The sequence below is a fragment of the Erpetoichthys calabaricus genome, chromosome 3 (assembly GCF_900747795.2).
Source record: "Erpetoichthys calabaricus chromosome 3, fErpCal1.3, whole genome shotgun sequence".
In the NCBI taxonomy this organism is placed as follows: Eukaryota; Metazoa; Chordata; class Cladistia; order Polypteriformes; family Polypteridae; genus Erpetoichthys; species Erpetoichthys calabaricus.
This window is the reverse complement of record NC_041396.2, coordinates 289818079-289832985: the sequence shown is the minus strand read 5'-3', so window position 1 is coordinate 289832985 and position 14907 is coordinate 289818079. Positions and strand designations below refer to the sequence as shown.

Below are 14907 nucleotides of genomic sequence, written 5' to 3'. Positions count from 1 at the left end.
GTTCACTATAAGAGCTGTCACCCTGTGGTGAAGATGGCTGCGATTCCACCAAAGAGGAACAGCGTTCTGTCATACGCTTTTTTTGTGGGCAGGTGGTGTGCCGGGTGCACCAATTCATCTCCACATGTGTGCTCAGTGTGGGGATAAAGTTAGTCGTTTATGAGTGGATTGAAACGTTCAAAAATGGCCGTACTAGTGTGACGATTGCAGAACGCTGCGGATGTCCAGCTACAGCCACGAGGAATTAAGAAAGAACATTGGAACGGATTCATGAAAACAGAAGATGGCATTAAAAAGTTGGTACAACACTGGAAAAAATGCATTGCAAAAGAAGGAGACTATATAGAAAAGTGGTGTCATTTGTTTTCAAAATTTTTAATAAATAGTGTTTAAAAAAAAAAAATGCTGAAACTTTTTGAACATCCCGCGTACATATAAAATATAATTTCTTACAATGGCATTATATTTTGGCATAACAATGTAGTTACCTTACATTTAATCTTTGCAGGCTTTAGGCCTCATTTTTGTTTAACAACTTAACATTTTTATCCAGATTGGCCCAGAAGAGTGATAATATGTACAATACATGCGCAAAATAAATACAAAGCAGTTCTGACGCTTGGGGACGTCTCGTTATGGCAGAAGAAGTGTATTTTGTAAATTTTATTTAACATCTTGGGTTTTCTTTGCTTATTAAGCCCTTGCAAAATGTTACTGTCAAGTGCAAGATTCAGAGAAAGAATTCTGCAGCAAACAATACTTCCTAGAATTGCAAGAACAACTGTTAATAATTCATTAATAATACTGAAAGGTTGTAGAACGTGAAGAACACGCCAGTCGTCATGTACTGAGACAAATGAGGGTACAAGTGGCACACACGTTGGCCTGGCCCATCCTGAATGGCGAAGTGTCAGCTCCCCTCATGACCGACGCTTCAAGGGGCTTCTTAATCAGGCCCCTCGACACAAATCGGTCAGGTGCGCACTTATTAATTTGTGCTGTACAAAATACTGAATAGGACCCTTTGTCATTCAGCCGTTAAAGAGTTTGTGATCGGCAGACATTAAAATCTTATTCTTATATTTAATTGTGTTGAAAATTCGATAATCATTGTGGTCCAAACACACACCCGACATTGGCACCGTTTTGCTATGCAATCATTTCTTATTCTTCTGAAGTAAAATCACATCGATATCAGGTTGCATTTTGGAGATATTGAGGTTCAAAAGGCACAAAAATATGGGCAACCCTTTACTAGGCCGAGATTAAGCAAGTCAATTAACCTGCCTTTGTGCCCACCATCTAAAGGGGGGGGGGGGGGGGAGCACAGGGGTTAGGAGGTGATCTGAACCTCAGCAAAGTGACCTGTGCTGCTGGGTTTATTAATGCAAAGTGATTACAAAAGTAATAACCACCATAATGGCAGAAAGAAGAAGTGAGCAGCAATGACTTCTGCAATTTGCTTGACGTTTAGCATTTACATCGTCTTATTTGACTGATGCTTTTATCCAATTGTACACTTGGTTCCATGTTTTTTGGCTTTCCAATTGGAGCACGGGGGTCACACACTGGTGTCAGTAGCCGGATTTGAACCCATAACCTCAGAGTTTGATGTCCAAAGCCTTAATCACCTTCTTCCTCCTTCAGGCATTGCAGTGTAATGGTTAAGTAACAAAGAATGAAGAGAATAAGACAAGCAGCTGAAACTCGCACATAAGCAAGAAGCAGTTCTGAATAAACAGCGCAGTAGACAAACACGATGGCTCACAGGCATGCAAGACAAAGTCCAGGATACACAATGCAGGAATGAGAAAAAGAAACGCACAACAGCAATCCAGGAGATCAAAGAGTCAAAACGTGCTACCATATGAAAGCATTGCTTTTACATTCTTACCTAGAAAACTCTTTTAAAAAAAACGCAAGTGTAAGAGCCATTCGTTAGTTTTTTAGGTTAAGCGGATAGAAATAATTTTCTTAGTTATGTTTAAAATGTTTGTCTATTAGTGCATAGTCAATGTAAGGTTCTACTATAGCCCCCCTGCAAGCTAAACTGAAATGGAATATTCTAACTGTTCCTAGCCCCTCGGACTACAGATTAGTCAAAATTAGCGATCCGCCTTGCAGTAAATCAGGCATGGACGGCACACAGTTTTAAACCGTGACCAGTTGCACTGAACGTGCAGCACTGTACGGCTAGAACGCACTGAGTGGTTAAGTAAAGCACGGAGAAATAGCATCCTTAAGTATAGAAGATAACTGAAGCCTAACAACAAAAAGTGAAGTTTAAAGAAGAAACATCTTATTTCCTTTTTTGCATTTAATCCTGCGTGTGTATCAACGGTATTCTTGTGTGAACTGTTTGCTTTGAATTTTCACTAAACCTTTTTCAAAAAACGAACTTTATTGGACCAAGAAATTTCTTTTGTACACGTTTGGCTCATGCCGATGGTGCCTTACCAACTCAGTAGATGCTGGATTTCAAGATCCTGGAAAAGAGGCAGCTACGCTTTGAAGTTTGAAACTGCCCGTTTAAGCTCAACGTCGGTTCGCGACGATTTGGAAGACTCATCAGGTATCTTAATATTTGCATGCTTTGGCACATTTAACCGATCGGAGTTAAGCCTTTGAAAAGACTGAATTTGCTCTTTTGTATGGCTGTCAAAGCTGAGAGAGGAATTTAAAATACCTCAAAGGGTGCCTTTCCTGGTGCACGAGTGAAATGCGTATGCGTATTTGCATACAGAAGCTTGATTGGTTATTCGGTCCTCTGTGACGCAACAGAGAGTGAGCGAGCGTGCGCGCGTCTCCAGGACAACAGCAGAAAGCTCGCAGTACCAGCGCAGCTCAGGTGATATCTGGATGCATGTTTGTTCTAAAAAGTCTACAATAAAGTATTTATCATCAGCCGGAAATAGACGAAAATATATACCAATTAACAATGCAACAAAGAGCTATGGACGAAAAATACGGACAGTTATCCAACTTGATGAAGTACATAAATGACGTAAAGTGGGATGAATCTAATTGTGAAAAAAATAGCACAGCTATTGAAAGAGAAATTGTGGTATTGACAGAAAAATATATAAAGTTAAAGGATTAATTATTTTCTTTGCAAAGTGATGAAGACGAACGAAAGAAGCTAAGTAAAGGTTTCGATGCTAAACTGAAGACTTTAAATGCGTTTCTTGGAGAGACAATTGGCTGGGTTTGGGATACACGTCAAAATAAAAATCTCTTCAAGCCACCCTCCGATATTGCAAACCAAAAAACTTTAAATCACTTCAATGAGTGCAGATTCACTGACGGGATCCCTCCTGCAGACAGCGAGTGCCAAGTTTCTGTAAAAACTAAAAGTCGGGCAAGCTCAGCAGTTACCTCCGTTAGTGTCCTCGGGGCGCAGGACGCAGAGCATCGAGTATTTCTTGCCAGTTCTGAAGCTCTAAAAGGACAGCAGGCTTTACAGTTCGAAGAAGCGCAGCGAAAAACGAAAAGAGATCAGCAGGCTTTAGAGGCAGCCATCACAGAATCCCATGAAAAATTGGGCGCTCATAAAGGACACAGTCACATTCCAAGTCAACCAAATCCGTACGATGCTCCTAAACAAAACAATATTACCGAGTCGTTCAAATCCTTCTAATGTTCCTGAAAACTCAGACAAGAGGAATGAAGAGCCGAATGGTCCTGGTATCCGTTATTTGAATACTAATAAAAGAAAATATGAACCACGCCAACAACATTACCAACAGCAAAATAAAGCACGTGTAAGGTCTCAGTGTTTAATGGTGGCCCAACAGAGTATGTGAGATTTATTAGAGCATTTTACTACGCAGTGCGTGAGAACCCCGGAGATAAATTAGATTTCTTACACTCTAAAAAGAGAAAAAGGGCTCTTTTTGATTTAAGGTAATTTTAGTAGTTGTAATGAACTATATTAATATGTTTGTTCACCTAACAATTTTTTGCTTTACTTCAAATTGAAAAACCTTGCTGTCACTTAATGTAACTTCTTCTATTTAGTTTAAAGCAAAAAATCGCTTTGGAGACATTGCCGGCTCCAACCCCTGTGATGTCACATCCGGGCTCACACCAATGGCAGAAGACCTACATGAGCCTGACCCCTTTGACTTCACTTCCTGTCTCCCCCTTTGAAAAGCCTCCACCTTTTCCCTCAGTTCTGTTTGGACTCGGTTTTGTGCACATAAGTGCTGTATTAGTTTGAAAAGCAACTTTGCAGCCAGGAAACCAAATTATACGGGGTGGCTGCCCCAAACCTTTATATGACTGCATCGAGCTTGTGAATATATATTATATATATATATATATATATAATTTAAGTTGGCATTACAGTGAATACAATAATGGACAAAATTTTAATTTGAGTTCATCCATCCATTATCCAACCCACTATATCCTAACTACAGGGACTGTAGTCTGCTGGAGCCAATCCCAGCCAACACAGGGCGCAAGGCAGGAAACAAACCCCAGGCAAGGTGCCAGCCCACCACAGTTAATTTGAGTTTTTAAAGAAATTTGGTTTGAGCTAAATACATTTTTTGCTTTTATTCAAGATTTTGAAAAGGTTAAAACAAACTCCAATGAATTAAGTTTACTCAAATACTTTTTAAAATTTGAAAGAAAATCAATTAAATTGCTTGTTACCTTGTGAAGTAATTTATTTAGGTTGATCCAACAAAACATTTTTTACAGTGTAGTACAATTTACCAAAGGCTTGCCCCATTAAATTGTTAAAGCCTGTGCACACCTGCCACCGGCAGAAGGCTACATAAAGGCCAGGAAGGAGCTCGAGAGCTTTTATGGAAACCAGCTACGGATAACCGATGCAATCCTGGAGAAAGTCAGAATGTGGCCGCAAATAAAATCGGACGATGGAGGAGGTCTGCTGGGTTAACGCACTCTCTCTTAAATGTGTGGACATTATGTCCTGCATGAAGAACAGGCATGAATTTGACATCAGCTCAAACCTTTGTACTGTATTCTCAAAAGCTCCCCTCCGAGGTGCAAGTACAGTGGAAATAGACAGCTTGGGAGATCGAATGTAAAGAAGAGAGCCACACGACTCGCTGATCTAGCTGACTTTGTGGAACAAGAGGCTTTAATAGCCTTGCATCGCGTGTACGGCAGAGTCCATCAAACCCCTGTTTTCAAGAAGGAAAAAGACTGACAAAGGGAAATCTCCCCTGAAAAGTGACAGGAGAAGAAACAGTTTTGATACAGACTTTACAGCTGCTGCTGAAAGGGGATCTCAAGACACCTCGGTCAAAAGGGCAGAAATGGCTCGCTGTGCACTCGGTAAGCCCGGTTTTAATTCTGCAATAAAAGACACGCTCTTGTTGAATGCAGTAAGTTCCAGAGACTAAAACATAAATACAGGATTGACTTTTTGAAATATAATGGTTTATGCTTTAAGTGTCTTAAACAAAGGACATCTTGGTAAAGACTGCATAGAAAAAATGAAATGTCAAATATGTTCTCGGTCACACCCCGACATTTTGCATATGAATAAAGAAATGGGTACCGACCAGTGACGCAGGCCCGGCCTTAGGCATAGGCGAAGTATGCGACCGCCTAGGGCCCCGGCGTCCGGGGGGGGCCCCGGATCGTCTCCTTGATCTAATTTTCACGCATTTCGCAGAGCTTCCAGGGGGGCTCCACCCCCCTCAGGGGGCCCCTGGACCCCCCTTTCGCCTAGGGCCCCATAATACCCAAGACCGGGCCTGAGTGACGTGCGGTGAGGTTCATGGCTGGTGAGGCACGGACTCCTTAATTAGAGTGACATTTACAAATATACGAACCCCAGAAGAAGTAACTTATTCCCTAATCAATTGGCAGCCAGCATGCACATTGACTACTGGTATATGTTTCATATCTCATCAGCATTCTTTACACACGCATAGGTAAAGGTACATATTTGGATAAGAAACGTTACATTTATAGCGGCAAGAGAGCGCGCATTTGCTCTGCATCCGCCATGTGTTCTAAATTTACCGTTGCAATTCCACAATTCATACTCATTCAATACAAAATGAAAGTATTGAGTCCATCCATCATTTTCCAACCCGCTGAATCCGAACACAGGGTCACGGGGGTCTGCTGGAGCCAATCCCAGCCAACACAGGGCGCAAGGCAGGAACCAATCCCGGGCAGGGTGCCAACCCACCGCAGGACACACACACACCAAGCACACACTAGGGCAGGGGTGGGCAGATTCAGTCCTGGAGGGCTGCAGTGGCTGCAGGTTTTTGCTCCAACCCAATTGCTTGATTAGACACACTTATTGCTCAAGTAACACTTATGCTTCACTTTAGTGGTCTCGCTCATTAAGATTTTGAACCGTTATTGCTTATTTTAGTCTTAAACAGCTGTACTCTTGGTTTTTAATTACTCCTAATTAGCAACAACATGCAAATGACAAAAGAGACCAGCATTTCTCCATTTAGCTTGTTTTCATTTACACCTGTGTGTATTTATCATGCACTATTTGGTTTAAATAAATACTTGGAAAGAAAGTGAAGAGAAAGAAAGGGAAGCACTGAGAATTACTCATCTGTTTTAGATTTCAAATCATTTGGATGATATCATTAGAAAGGAAAAAAAAAAAAAAAATCTAGGATACGAGAATGACCGGACATGGCAGAGTTAAAGTATTAGCAAGCCATGTAATTAAATAATTGACAAGGAAAATTAAATTGGTTTTTAATTAAGCAACTGGGTTGGAACAAAAAACTGAAACCACTGCGGCCCTCCAGAACTGAATCTGCCCACCCACACACTAGGGCCAATTTAGGATCGCCAATCCACCTAACCTGCATGTCTTTGGACTGTGGGAGGAAACTTTAGCACCTGGAGGAAACCCACGCAGACTCCATGGAGGGAGGACCCGGGAAGCGAACCTGGGTCTCCTTACTGCGAGGCAGCAGCGCTACCCACTGCGCCGCCCTGAAAGTATTGAGTGGTGTATTAAAAAAAAAAAAAAAAAAATTCAATTTTGACCTTAAATGTCCTAACAAAGGACATAAGAGACATTGTTCATCTTTAACAGGAAGTCAAGAGTGACACCACTGAAACCTGTCACTGTACCAATGGTTAGAACTAACAGCAGCTGTGGTAGCAGTCAAAAATCGAGAAGATGCTAGAACATGAACTGCAAAGTCCCTTGCACGAGTCACTTTTTGGACCCACGGCACCACTGTGTTAAGGTACATTACAAATGAAAGTGCTTGCTATGAAACCTTTGTTGCCAAGAGACAGTGATAAGGGAGCCCTCACAATGGAGATACGTCACATCAGCACTAAATGCAGCAGACTAGGCATCAAACTAAATCGGCCATAGAAGGCTTCATCAGAAGTAAGCGCTGGATTCAAGACCCAGAATAGGAGTAGCCGAAAAGACCTGATCAAATGAATGACTCGCTTGCCGAGGAAGGTTCACGTGTTGCTCTTTATAGTTTGCAGCAAATCTGCAAAGAAAACCAGCAGTGGACAGATCTGGGAATAAGCAAACGGTGCCTGCTCCAAGAAACAGCATTTCATTGAAATGATTAATCTTAAATTTTGCATGCTTACATTGTGTTTATGCTTTTACATTTAAGTTTTCATACAGTAAATCTTGAATAAGTTGAGACTCTTACTAATAGTAATTAATTTTTTCCTTAGCATAAACAATTAGGGGCTGAATGCGAGAGCCACTTCTTAGTTATTTAAGTGGAGTTGAGCGAAGTATTTTCTTAGTTACGTTTATATATTAGTGCATAGTCTATGGGAGGTTCTACTATAGAAAACTAAACTGAAATGGAATATTCTAACTATTTCTCGTCTCTCTGACTACAGATTAGTCTCAGTTAGTGACCTGCCTTCCTGTAGGTAAGGAATGGAGGGCACACACTTTCATACTGGGCCCTGTTGTATTGAACGTACTGAATGTATTAAGGAAAGCGTAGTGAAATAACTCTGCTTTAAGTATAGAAAACAAATGAAGCTTAAGAAAAAAGCTTAAACAAGAAAGTTTTTTTGTTTTTGCCTTATTCTGCGTGTGTATCAACATTTTGAGACAACCGACACAGCAGTGGGATACTGAAAGGGTCTGTGGCCTTGGCAGACAGGGAAGCAAAAACCTTGGGTGTGGGAGTAGTTCAGAGAGAGGCCATGGAAAGCTACGGTTGATTGGGCTGAAAGAGGTCATAGCAAACCATCAAGCGACCCAGAAGGGTAAGGCAGGGCAGCCTGGACTTAGGATGTAGTCTGGCAGTGGAAGGAACACCTTGATGAGTTCTTGAACCTGATGGACATGTCCTCTGTGGAGGAAGCATAGCCAGAAGCTGATGGAGGATCAATGCCTATTTCCCTGAGGGGAGGTCACCGAGGTAGTTATTTAAGAAAATCTACAGTAGCACAGCCCCTGGGAGTGGAGGAGATCCACTCAGAAATGGTGGAGGCTCTGGACATTGTTGGCCGTCATGCCTTTTTAATGTTGTGTGGTCATCGTGAGCTGACACCTCGAGTTGCAGACCAGGGTGGTGGTCCCCATTTTTAAAAAGGGGAACAAGAGGGTGTGCACCAACTATCAGGGAAATCACACTCCTCAGCCTCCGTGGAAAAGCTTATGCCAGGGTACTAGAAAGGAGACTTCACCCAGGTGTGGAACCCCAGATCAGGAGGAGCACTGTGGACTCCATCCAGGCCATGGAGCAGCTCTTCACTCTCATGAGGATCCTGAAAAGGGCATGGAGGAACACCCAACCGGTCTACACCTGTTTTGTGGACTTGAGGAAAGGTGTATGACCGTGTTCCTTGAGGTGTTCCATGGAGGGTGCCAAGAGAGAACAGGGTTCTGGGACCCCTAATAAGGGCTATTCATTCGCTGTATAATCACAGTGAGAGTTGTGTCCTCATTCTCAACATTATCATGGGTGTTGGATTCTGTCAGGGTTATGCTTGGTCTCCTCCCATTTGTGATTTTCACTGACATGATATCAAAGCCCAACTGGGCCAGGGTCCAAGTCCAGTTTATTGGCCTTAGAATTGAATTACTGCTTTTCTGCAGACAGTGTGATCTTGTTGACTTCATCAGTCTGTGAACTCCTCACTCCATTGCAAACCATCATGGCCTGTGTTAAAGCAGCATGAATAAGGATCACCACCTCCAAGTCTGAGGCCATTGTTCTTGGTAGGAAAAAGGTGGACTATCCTCTCCAAGTGGGAGGCGAGTTACTGCCATAAGTGGAGGAGTTGAAGTACCTCAGGGTCTTGTTTAAGAAGTGATGAGAAAAGGGATGGAGGGATCAACACACAAATTGGGGCAGCGAGTGAAGTTTGGTGTTGACTATGCTGATCTGTAGTAATGAAGGAGGAGCGGAGTCAGAAGGCCAAGATCTCGATTTACCAGTTGATCTACGTTCTGCCCTCACCTATGGTCATGACCTTTGGGTAAGGACTGAAAACATTGAAATCACAGGTACAAGAGGCTGAAATGATCTTTCTCCGCAGGGTGGCCGGGCTCTTTCCAACAAACAGGGTGAGAAGTGTAGACATCTGGAAGAGGCTCAGAATAGAGCCGCTGACCCTCTGCATCAAGAGGAGCCAACTGAGGCGTTTTCGGGCATCTGATATGGAAGCCTCCTTGATGACTCCCTTGTGGAAATTTTACAGGCACAACCAGCAGGGAGGAGACCCCGGGGAAGACCCAGGGGTCACTGGGAGAATTATATCTACCAGATGGCCTGGGAATTCCTTGGGATCCGACAGTATGAGTTAGCAAGTGTGGCTGGGGAAGGGGATGCGTAGGCCTCACTGCTAAGATTGTTGCCTCTGCAACCTGGTCCCAGATAAGTAATGGAAAATGGAGGGGGGGGGGGCACGAGGGGGCTATTAATGTGCACCAGGGGGCTATCAATGTACCTTTGCTTTATCATCTTTAAGAACAGTAATGATAAATATAATTTGTGACACAATTCACTTTTCAAGACTCAGTCCTGCCGACTCCACTATAACATCCACACCTGCTGTCCCATGCAGGCAGCACTTTTATGAATCAGCCTCAAAAGGAAATTTCTTAAAGCAAACTGTGACAAGAAAAACGAGACTCACAATGACCCCACTCCTCAGCTCTCTTTATTTCTGGGTTAAAATAGCCAGGGGGGAGTCTCAGGAGTGGTAATGTCAGGGCGGTACCCCAAGAGGCGGGACAAAGCACAACACATGGAAACACAAAATTTACAAATTACATAAATTAAAAAGAAAAACATTTTTACACAAAAGAAAACAAACAAATAATGAAACATGTAAACTTAATAAAAAATCAAAAACTCCCAAAAAAAACTTAGGCCAGGGCAATAACTCTGGCTGGACTATAACGGGTACAAGATGGGAACCAACTTTGGACGAATGAGGCCAGCCTATCACAGTTGGCCGAATCTGTCTACTCCATTTTTAGTTGAACTTTATGAAAAGGTGCAATAAGAAGTCCGAGTGCTCTGTGAAAGGCACTACATAAAAGACTGGCCTACCATTTCAAGAAAGCAGTTGTGCAACTTCTCTGGCTGAATGCGTTATGATTAAAAATATTTGTAGAAGTAAAAGAGTGAGTGTAAACTACTGATGGACATCCCAACACTTTATCCTAATTAATCAGCCTTCAAGAGGGGTCATTCCACCATGATGGCTCTATTTATTGTTATTGATACATTATGACTGGCTAGAGCTACCAACAGATCATCTGTGCTCATCCCATTTGATTCTCTCCTCCACTTTTGACCCAGTCAACCTCCAGGTATTCCTTGCAACCCTCTAATACCTTGGCTGGGACTTCCCCCAAGATGGTTCGAGTCCTACCTCTTGAGCAGATTGTACCATGTGTCCTGATGAGGAGAGATATCAAGGGTGTACCAGGTAAGCACAAGGGTGTCCCAAGAATTTCTGCTGGACCATTTCCTCTTCTCTCTACAGACCTCCTCACTAGGTCTTATCATCTAGTCCTATGGTTTCTCATACAAATGCTATGTCTGTGATGCACAGCTGAGCCAGCCCTTCAGAGGACCACATGGTATCAGCTAGAAATCGCTGCATATCTCACCGATATGGCAACCTGGATGAAGGAGCGCCATCTCCAGCTCAACCTGGCAAAGATGTGACCTTCTTGTTACCCCAGCTAATTTGCTAATTCATCCACCTTGTCCCATCTCCTCCACCTTGGGGAGGTGATCAATGGCTAGCTGTCCTTCTTGGACCATACTGCAAGGGTCTCTCCATCTTGTGGATACAGTCTGAACTTGTGGATGCTGTCTGAACTTGCGGATGCTGAATAGAATGAATCTGACCAAGTATGCAGCACAATTCCTGGTCCAGGATTTAGTCTTGTCAAGTCTAGACTAGTGATGTGTCACCAAGATTATTCAAAATGTAGTGTAGTGGCACATCTGGTGTTCAACCAAATGAGGTTTATACACATCACTCCTCTTTTCAGATCACTACATTGTCTCCCTGTAGAAGCAGGTGTTACGTTTAAACCCTTGATGTTTGCTTACAGAGTAGTCAGTGGGTCAGGGCCAATACATGTGATGCTACTTGTGAGGTCCTGTACTGGTTCTTCTTGCCCACTCAGGTCTGCTGATGAACCCCTCTCTGCTACCAACCAGACTTACCTCCTCTAAAGACTGCAGCTCCCCATCAGAAAAGCCATAAAAGGTTCGATCATTCTCCTCAAAGGAGTCATCGTTGAAGAGATCGGCCAACTGTCTGGATAGTGCGAGCATTCCATGATCCCCCACCTGTCAGGGCCAAAACAAACCAGGGTCAGCTAAAGCAAGGACCACCATGATGATCTGTCTGGACAGTACAACCTTCCTCGTGTAGATTCTCTTTATCTCATATACTGTTGGAATATTCATTTCATTTTTGTTTAGCACACTTCAGAAAATATTAAAATATATTCACACATTTACAGTTATGATATAACAACAATTGGTTAACCTTAATATACGCTCACTGGCCACTTTATTAGGTACATCTTGCTAGTAGCAGGTTGGACCCCCTTTTACCTTCAGAACTGCTGTAATTGTTCAGTGCATAGATTCAACAAGGTGCTGGAAGCATTCCTCATGGATTGTGGTCCATATGGACATGCCAGCATCACTCAGTTGCGGCAGATTTGTCAGCTGCACATCCATGATGTGAATCTCCCACTCCACCATATCCTAAAGGTGTTGGATTGAGATCTGGGGACTGCAGAGACCATTTGAGTCTCGTGAACTCATTATCACGTTCAAGAAACCAGTTTGAGACGATCTGAGCTTTGGGACGTGTTACGTCATCCTATAGATGGGGACACTGGTCATAAAGGGATGGACATGGTCGGCAACAATACTCAGACTGGGACATTTAAACGAAGCTCATTTGGTACCAAGGGGGCCAAAAAGTGTGCCAGGAAAATATCCTCCACACCATTACACCATCACCAGCCTGAACTGTTGATACAAGGCAGGATGGATCCCTGCTTTCCTGTTGTTGACGCCAAATTCTGACCCTAATATCTGAATGTGGCAGCAGAGATTGAGACTCAGTAGACCAGGCAACGTTTCTCCAATCTTCTGTTGTCCAATTTTGGTGAGCCTGTGTGAATTGTAGTCTCAGTTGTCTGTTCTTAGTTGACAGGAGTGGCACCTTGTGTGGTCTCCTGCTGCTGTAGCCTATATGCTTCAAAGTTCTACATGCTCTTCTGCACACCTCAGTTGTAATGAGTGCTTATTTGAGTTACTGTTGCCTTTCTACCAGCTCGAACCAGTCTAGCCATTCTCCTCTGACATCAACAAGGCATTTTCGCCCAGAGAACCGCCACTCGCTGGGTATTTTCCCTTTTTTTTTTTCTGTCTGTATACCCTAGAGATGTTGTGCATGGAAATCCCTGTAGATCAGAAGTTTCTGAAATACTCAGACCATCCTGTCTGGCACATTCAAAGTCACTTCTATCTCCTCTCTTCTTCCCCATTCTGATGCTCAGTTTGAACTTCAGCAGGTCGTCTTGACGTCTACAGACCGAAATGCATTGAGTTGCAGTCTTGTGATTGGCCAATTAGATATTTGCATTAACAAGCAGTTGACCAGGTGTACCTAATAAAGTGGCCAGAGTGTACATTAAAAAACACCATATAGCATAAGAGAGCAGCTTCAAATATTTTAATGGAGCTCTTCTCAGTGTCACCGGGAGAAAGGCAGGAACCAAGCCTGAATGACGTGCCACTCTTGCACATTTTTTTGAATGTCTTTCCAGGTAATGCATTTTCTAGGTAACCCCTGCATCCTCCGAGTCTGCCCAGTGGTGTATACTATCTGGGCTGATGGGAGCCAGTGCTACTAAGTGATTTGCTCCCTGTCACATTGTAGGTCCAAATTTTGCTACCAACACTATCTCAGGATTTGAAGTCTTAACTACACCACCAATATACCTAACATGTATTTTTGGTTGTAGATGCCAACACAGGGAGAACACGAGAAACTTCACACAGATGTCAGCCCAGCCAGAAAAACTGTTAAGATCTGTGATGTGGCAACGAAGCCTGCAATATTACCAGCACTCAGACGAGATACAAGATTCAGCTACTGGGGTCAAAAATGAGTCATTTCACCTGTTAGGGCACACATTGTAAAAAAACGATAAAGACGGGAATAACAGAATTTAAGGTTCTCTAGTTGTGCTAGCTCTCCATAGCTAAAGTCTCCCATTAAAGTCCCTGTTTGTGTAATACTTTGTCCAAATAGCGCACACACACATATGCGCGCGCACGTGCACACCCACACAAAATAAACGAATAAAGAAAGGCTCCAAGGCACGGATTGCTAAAACCATGCACTGCTTGAAAGTTACCACAATAGCAGGATGAGGGCTCCATATATAAAAGCCTTGCTTAGATTTCATATTCGAAATTTACTCTTGAAAGGCAAAAACAATACACGCAACAAAAACTTATTTCACGTGTCACGCCGAGTTCCTTTATAAGCCTCAATCACCTTAAAACACGTAATCCTTTAGTGACTCCCTGTCACATCCCATCAGAAACAATATGGCTTAAAGTCATCTGTCATAGAGTATATATAACATACTACACACACAGTACTGTGCAAAAGTTTTAGGCAGGTGTGAAAAAAATGCTGTAAACAAAGAATGCTTTCAGAAATATAAATAATGATTGTTTATTGTTATCAATTTACAAAATGCAAAATGAGCGAACAAAAGAAAAATCTAAATCAAATCAATATTTGGTGTTACTACCTTTTGCCTTCAAACCAGCATCAATTCTTATAGGTCCACTTGCACAAAGTCAGGGATTTTGTAGGATTCTAGTCAGGCGTCTGATCAACCAATTCTACCAAACAGGTGCTAATGATCATCAATGTCACACGTAGGCTGAAACACAGTCATTAACTGAAACAGAAACAGCTGTGTAGGAGGCTTCAAACTGGGTGAGGAACAGCCAAAGTCTGCTACCAAGGTGAGATTGTGGAAGACAGTTTCATGTCATGGCACGATTGAGCACAGCAACAAGACACAAGTTAGTTCTACTGCAAAAGCAAGGTCTCTCCTAGACAAAGATTTCAAAGCAGACTGGGGTTTCAAGATGTGCTGTTCAAGCTCTTTTGAAGAAGCACAAAGAAACGGGCAACGTTGAGGATCGTAGATGCAGTGGTCGGCCAAGGAAACTTAGTGCAGCAGATGAAAGACACATCAAGCTTATTACCCTTCGAAACTGAAAGATGTCCAGCAGTGCCATCAGCTCAGAACTGGCAGAAACCAGTGGGACCCAGGTACACCCATCTACTGTCCAGAGAAGTCTGGCCAGAAGTGGTCTTCATGGAAGAGTTGCAGCCAAAAAGCCATACATCTGACGTGGAAACAAG

The 14907-nt window shown here is 42.8% G+C and overlaps 1 protein-coding gene across 1 annotated transcript in view; it reads right to left on the bottom strand.

The window, feature by feature from the left end:
- LOC114647625 (cell division cycle-associated protein 7-like) overlaps positions 1 to 14907 on the bottom strand; it is a 48537-nt gene that overhangs the window by 30172 nt on the left and 3458 nt on the right. Inside the window, exon 2 of the mRNA XM_051924362.1 lies at positions 11658 to 11783. Within this exon, the coding sequence (XP_051780322.1) occupies positions 11658 to 11783 (126 nt within the window). The remainder of the gene's footprint in view (positions 1 to 11657; positions 11784 to 14907) is intronic.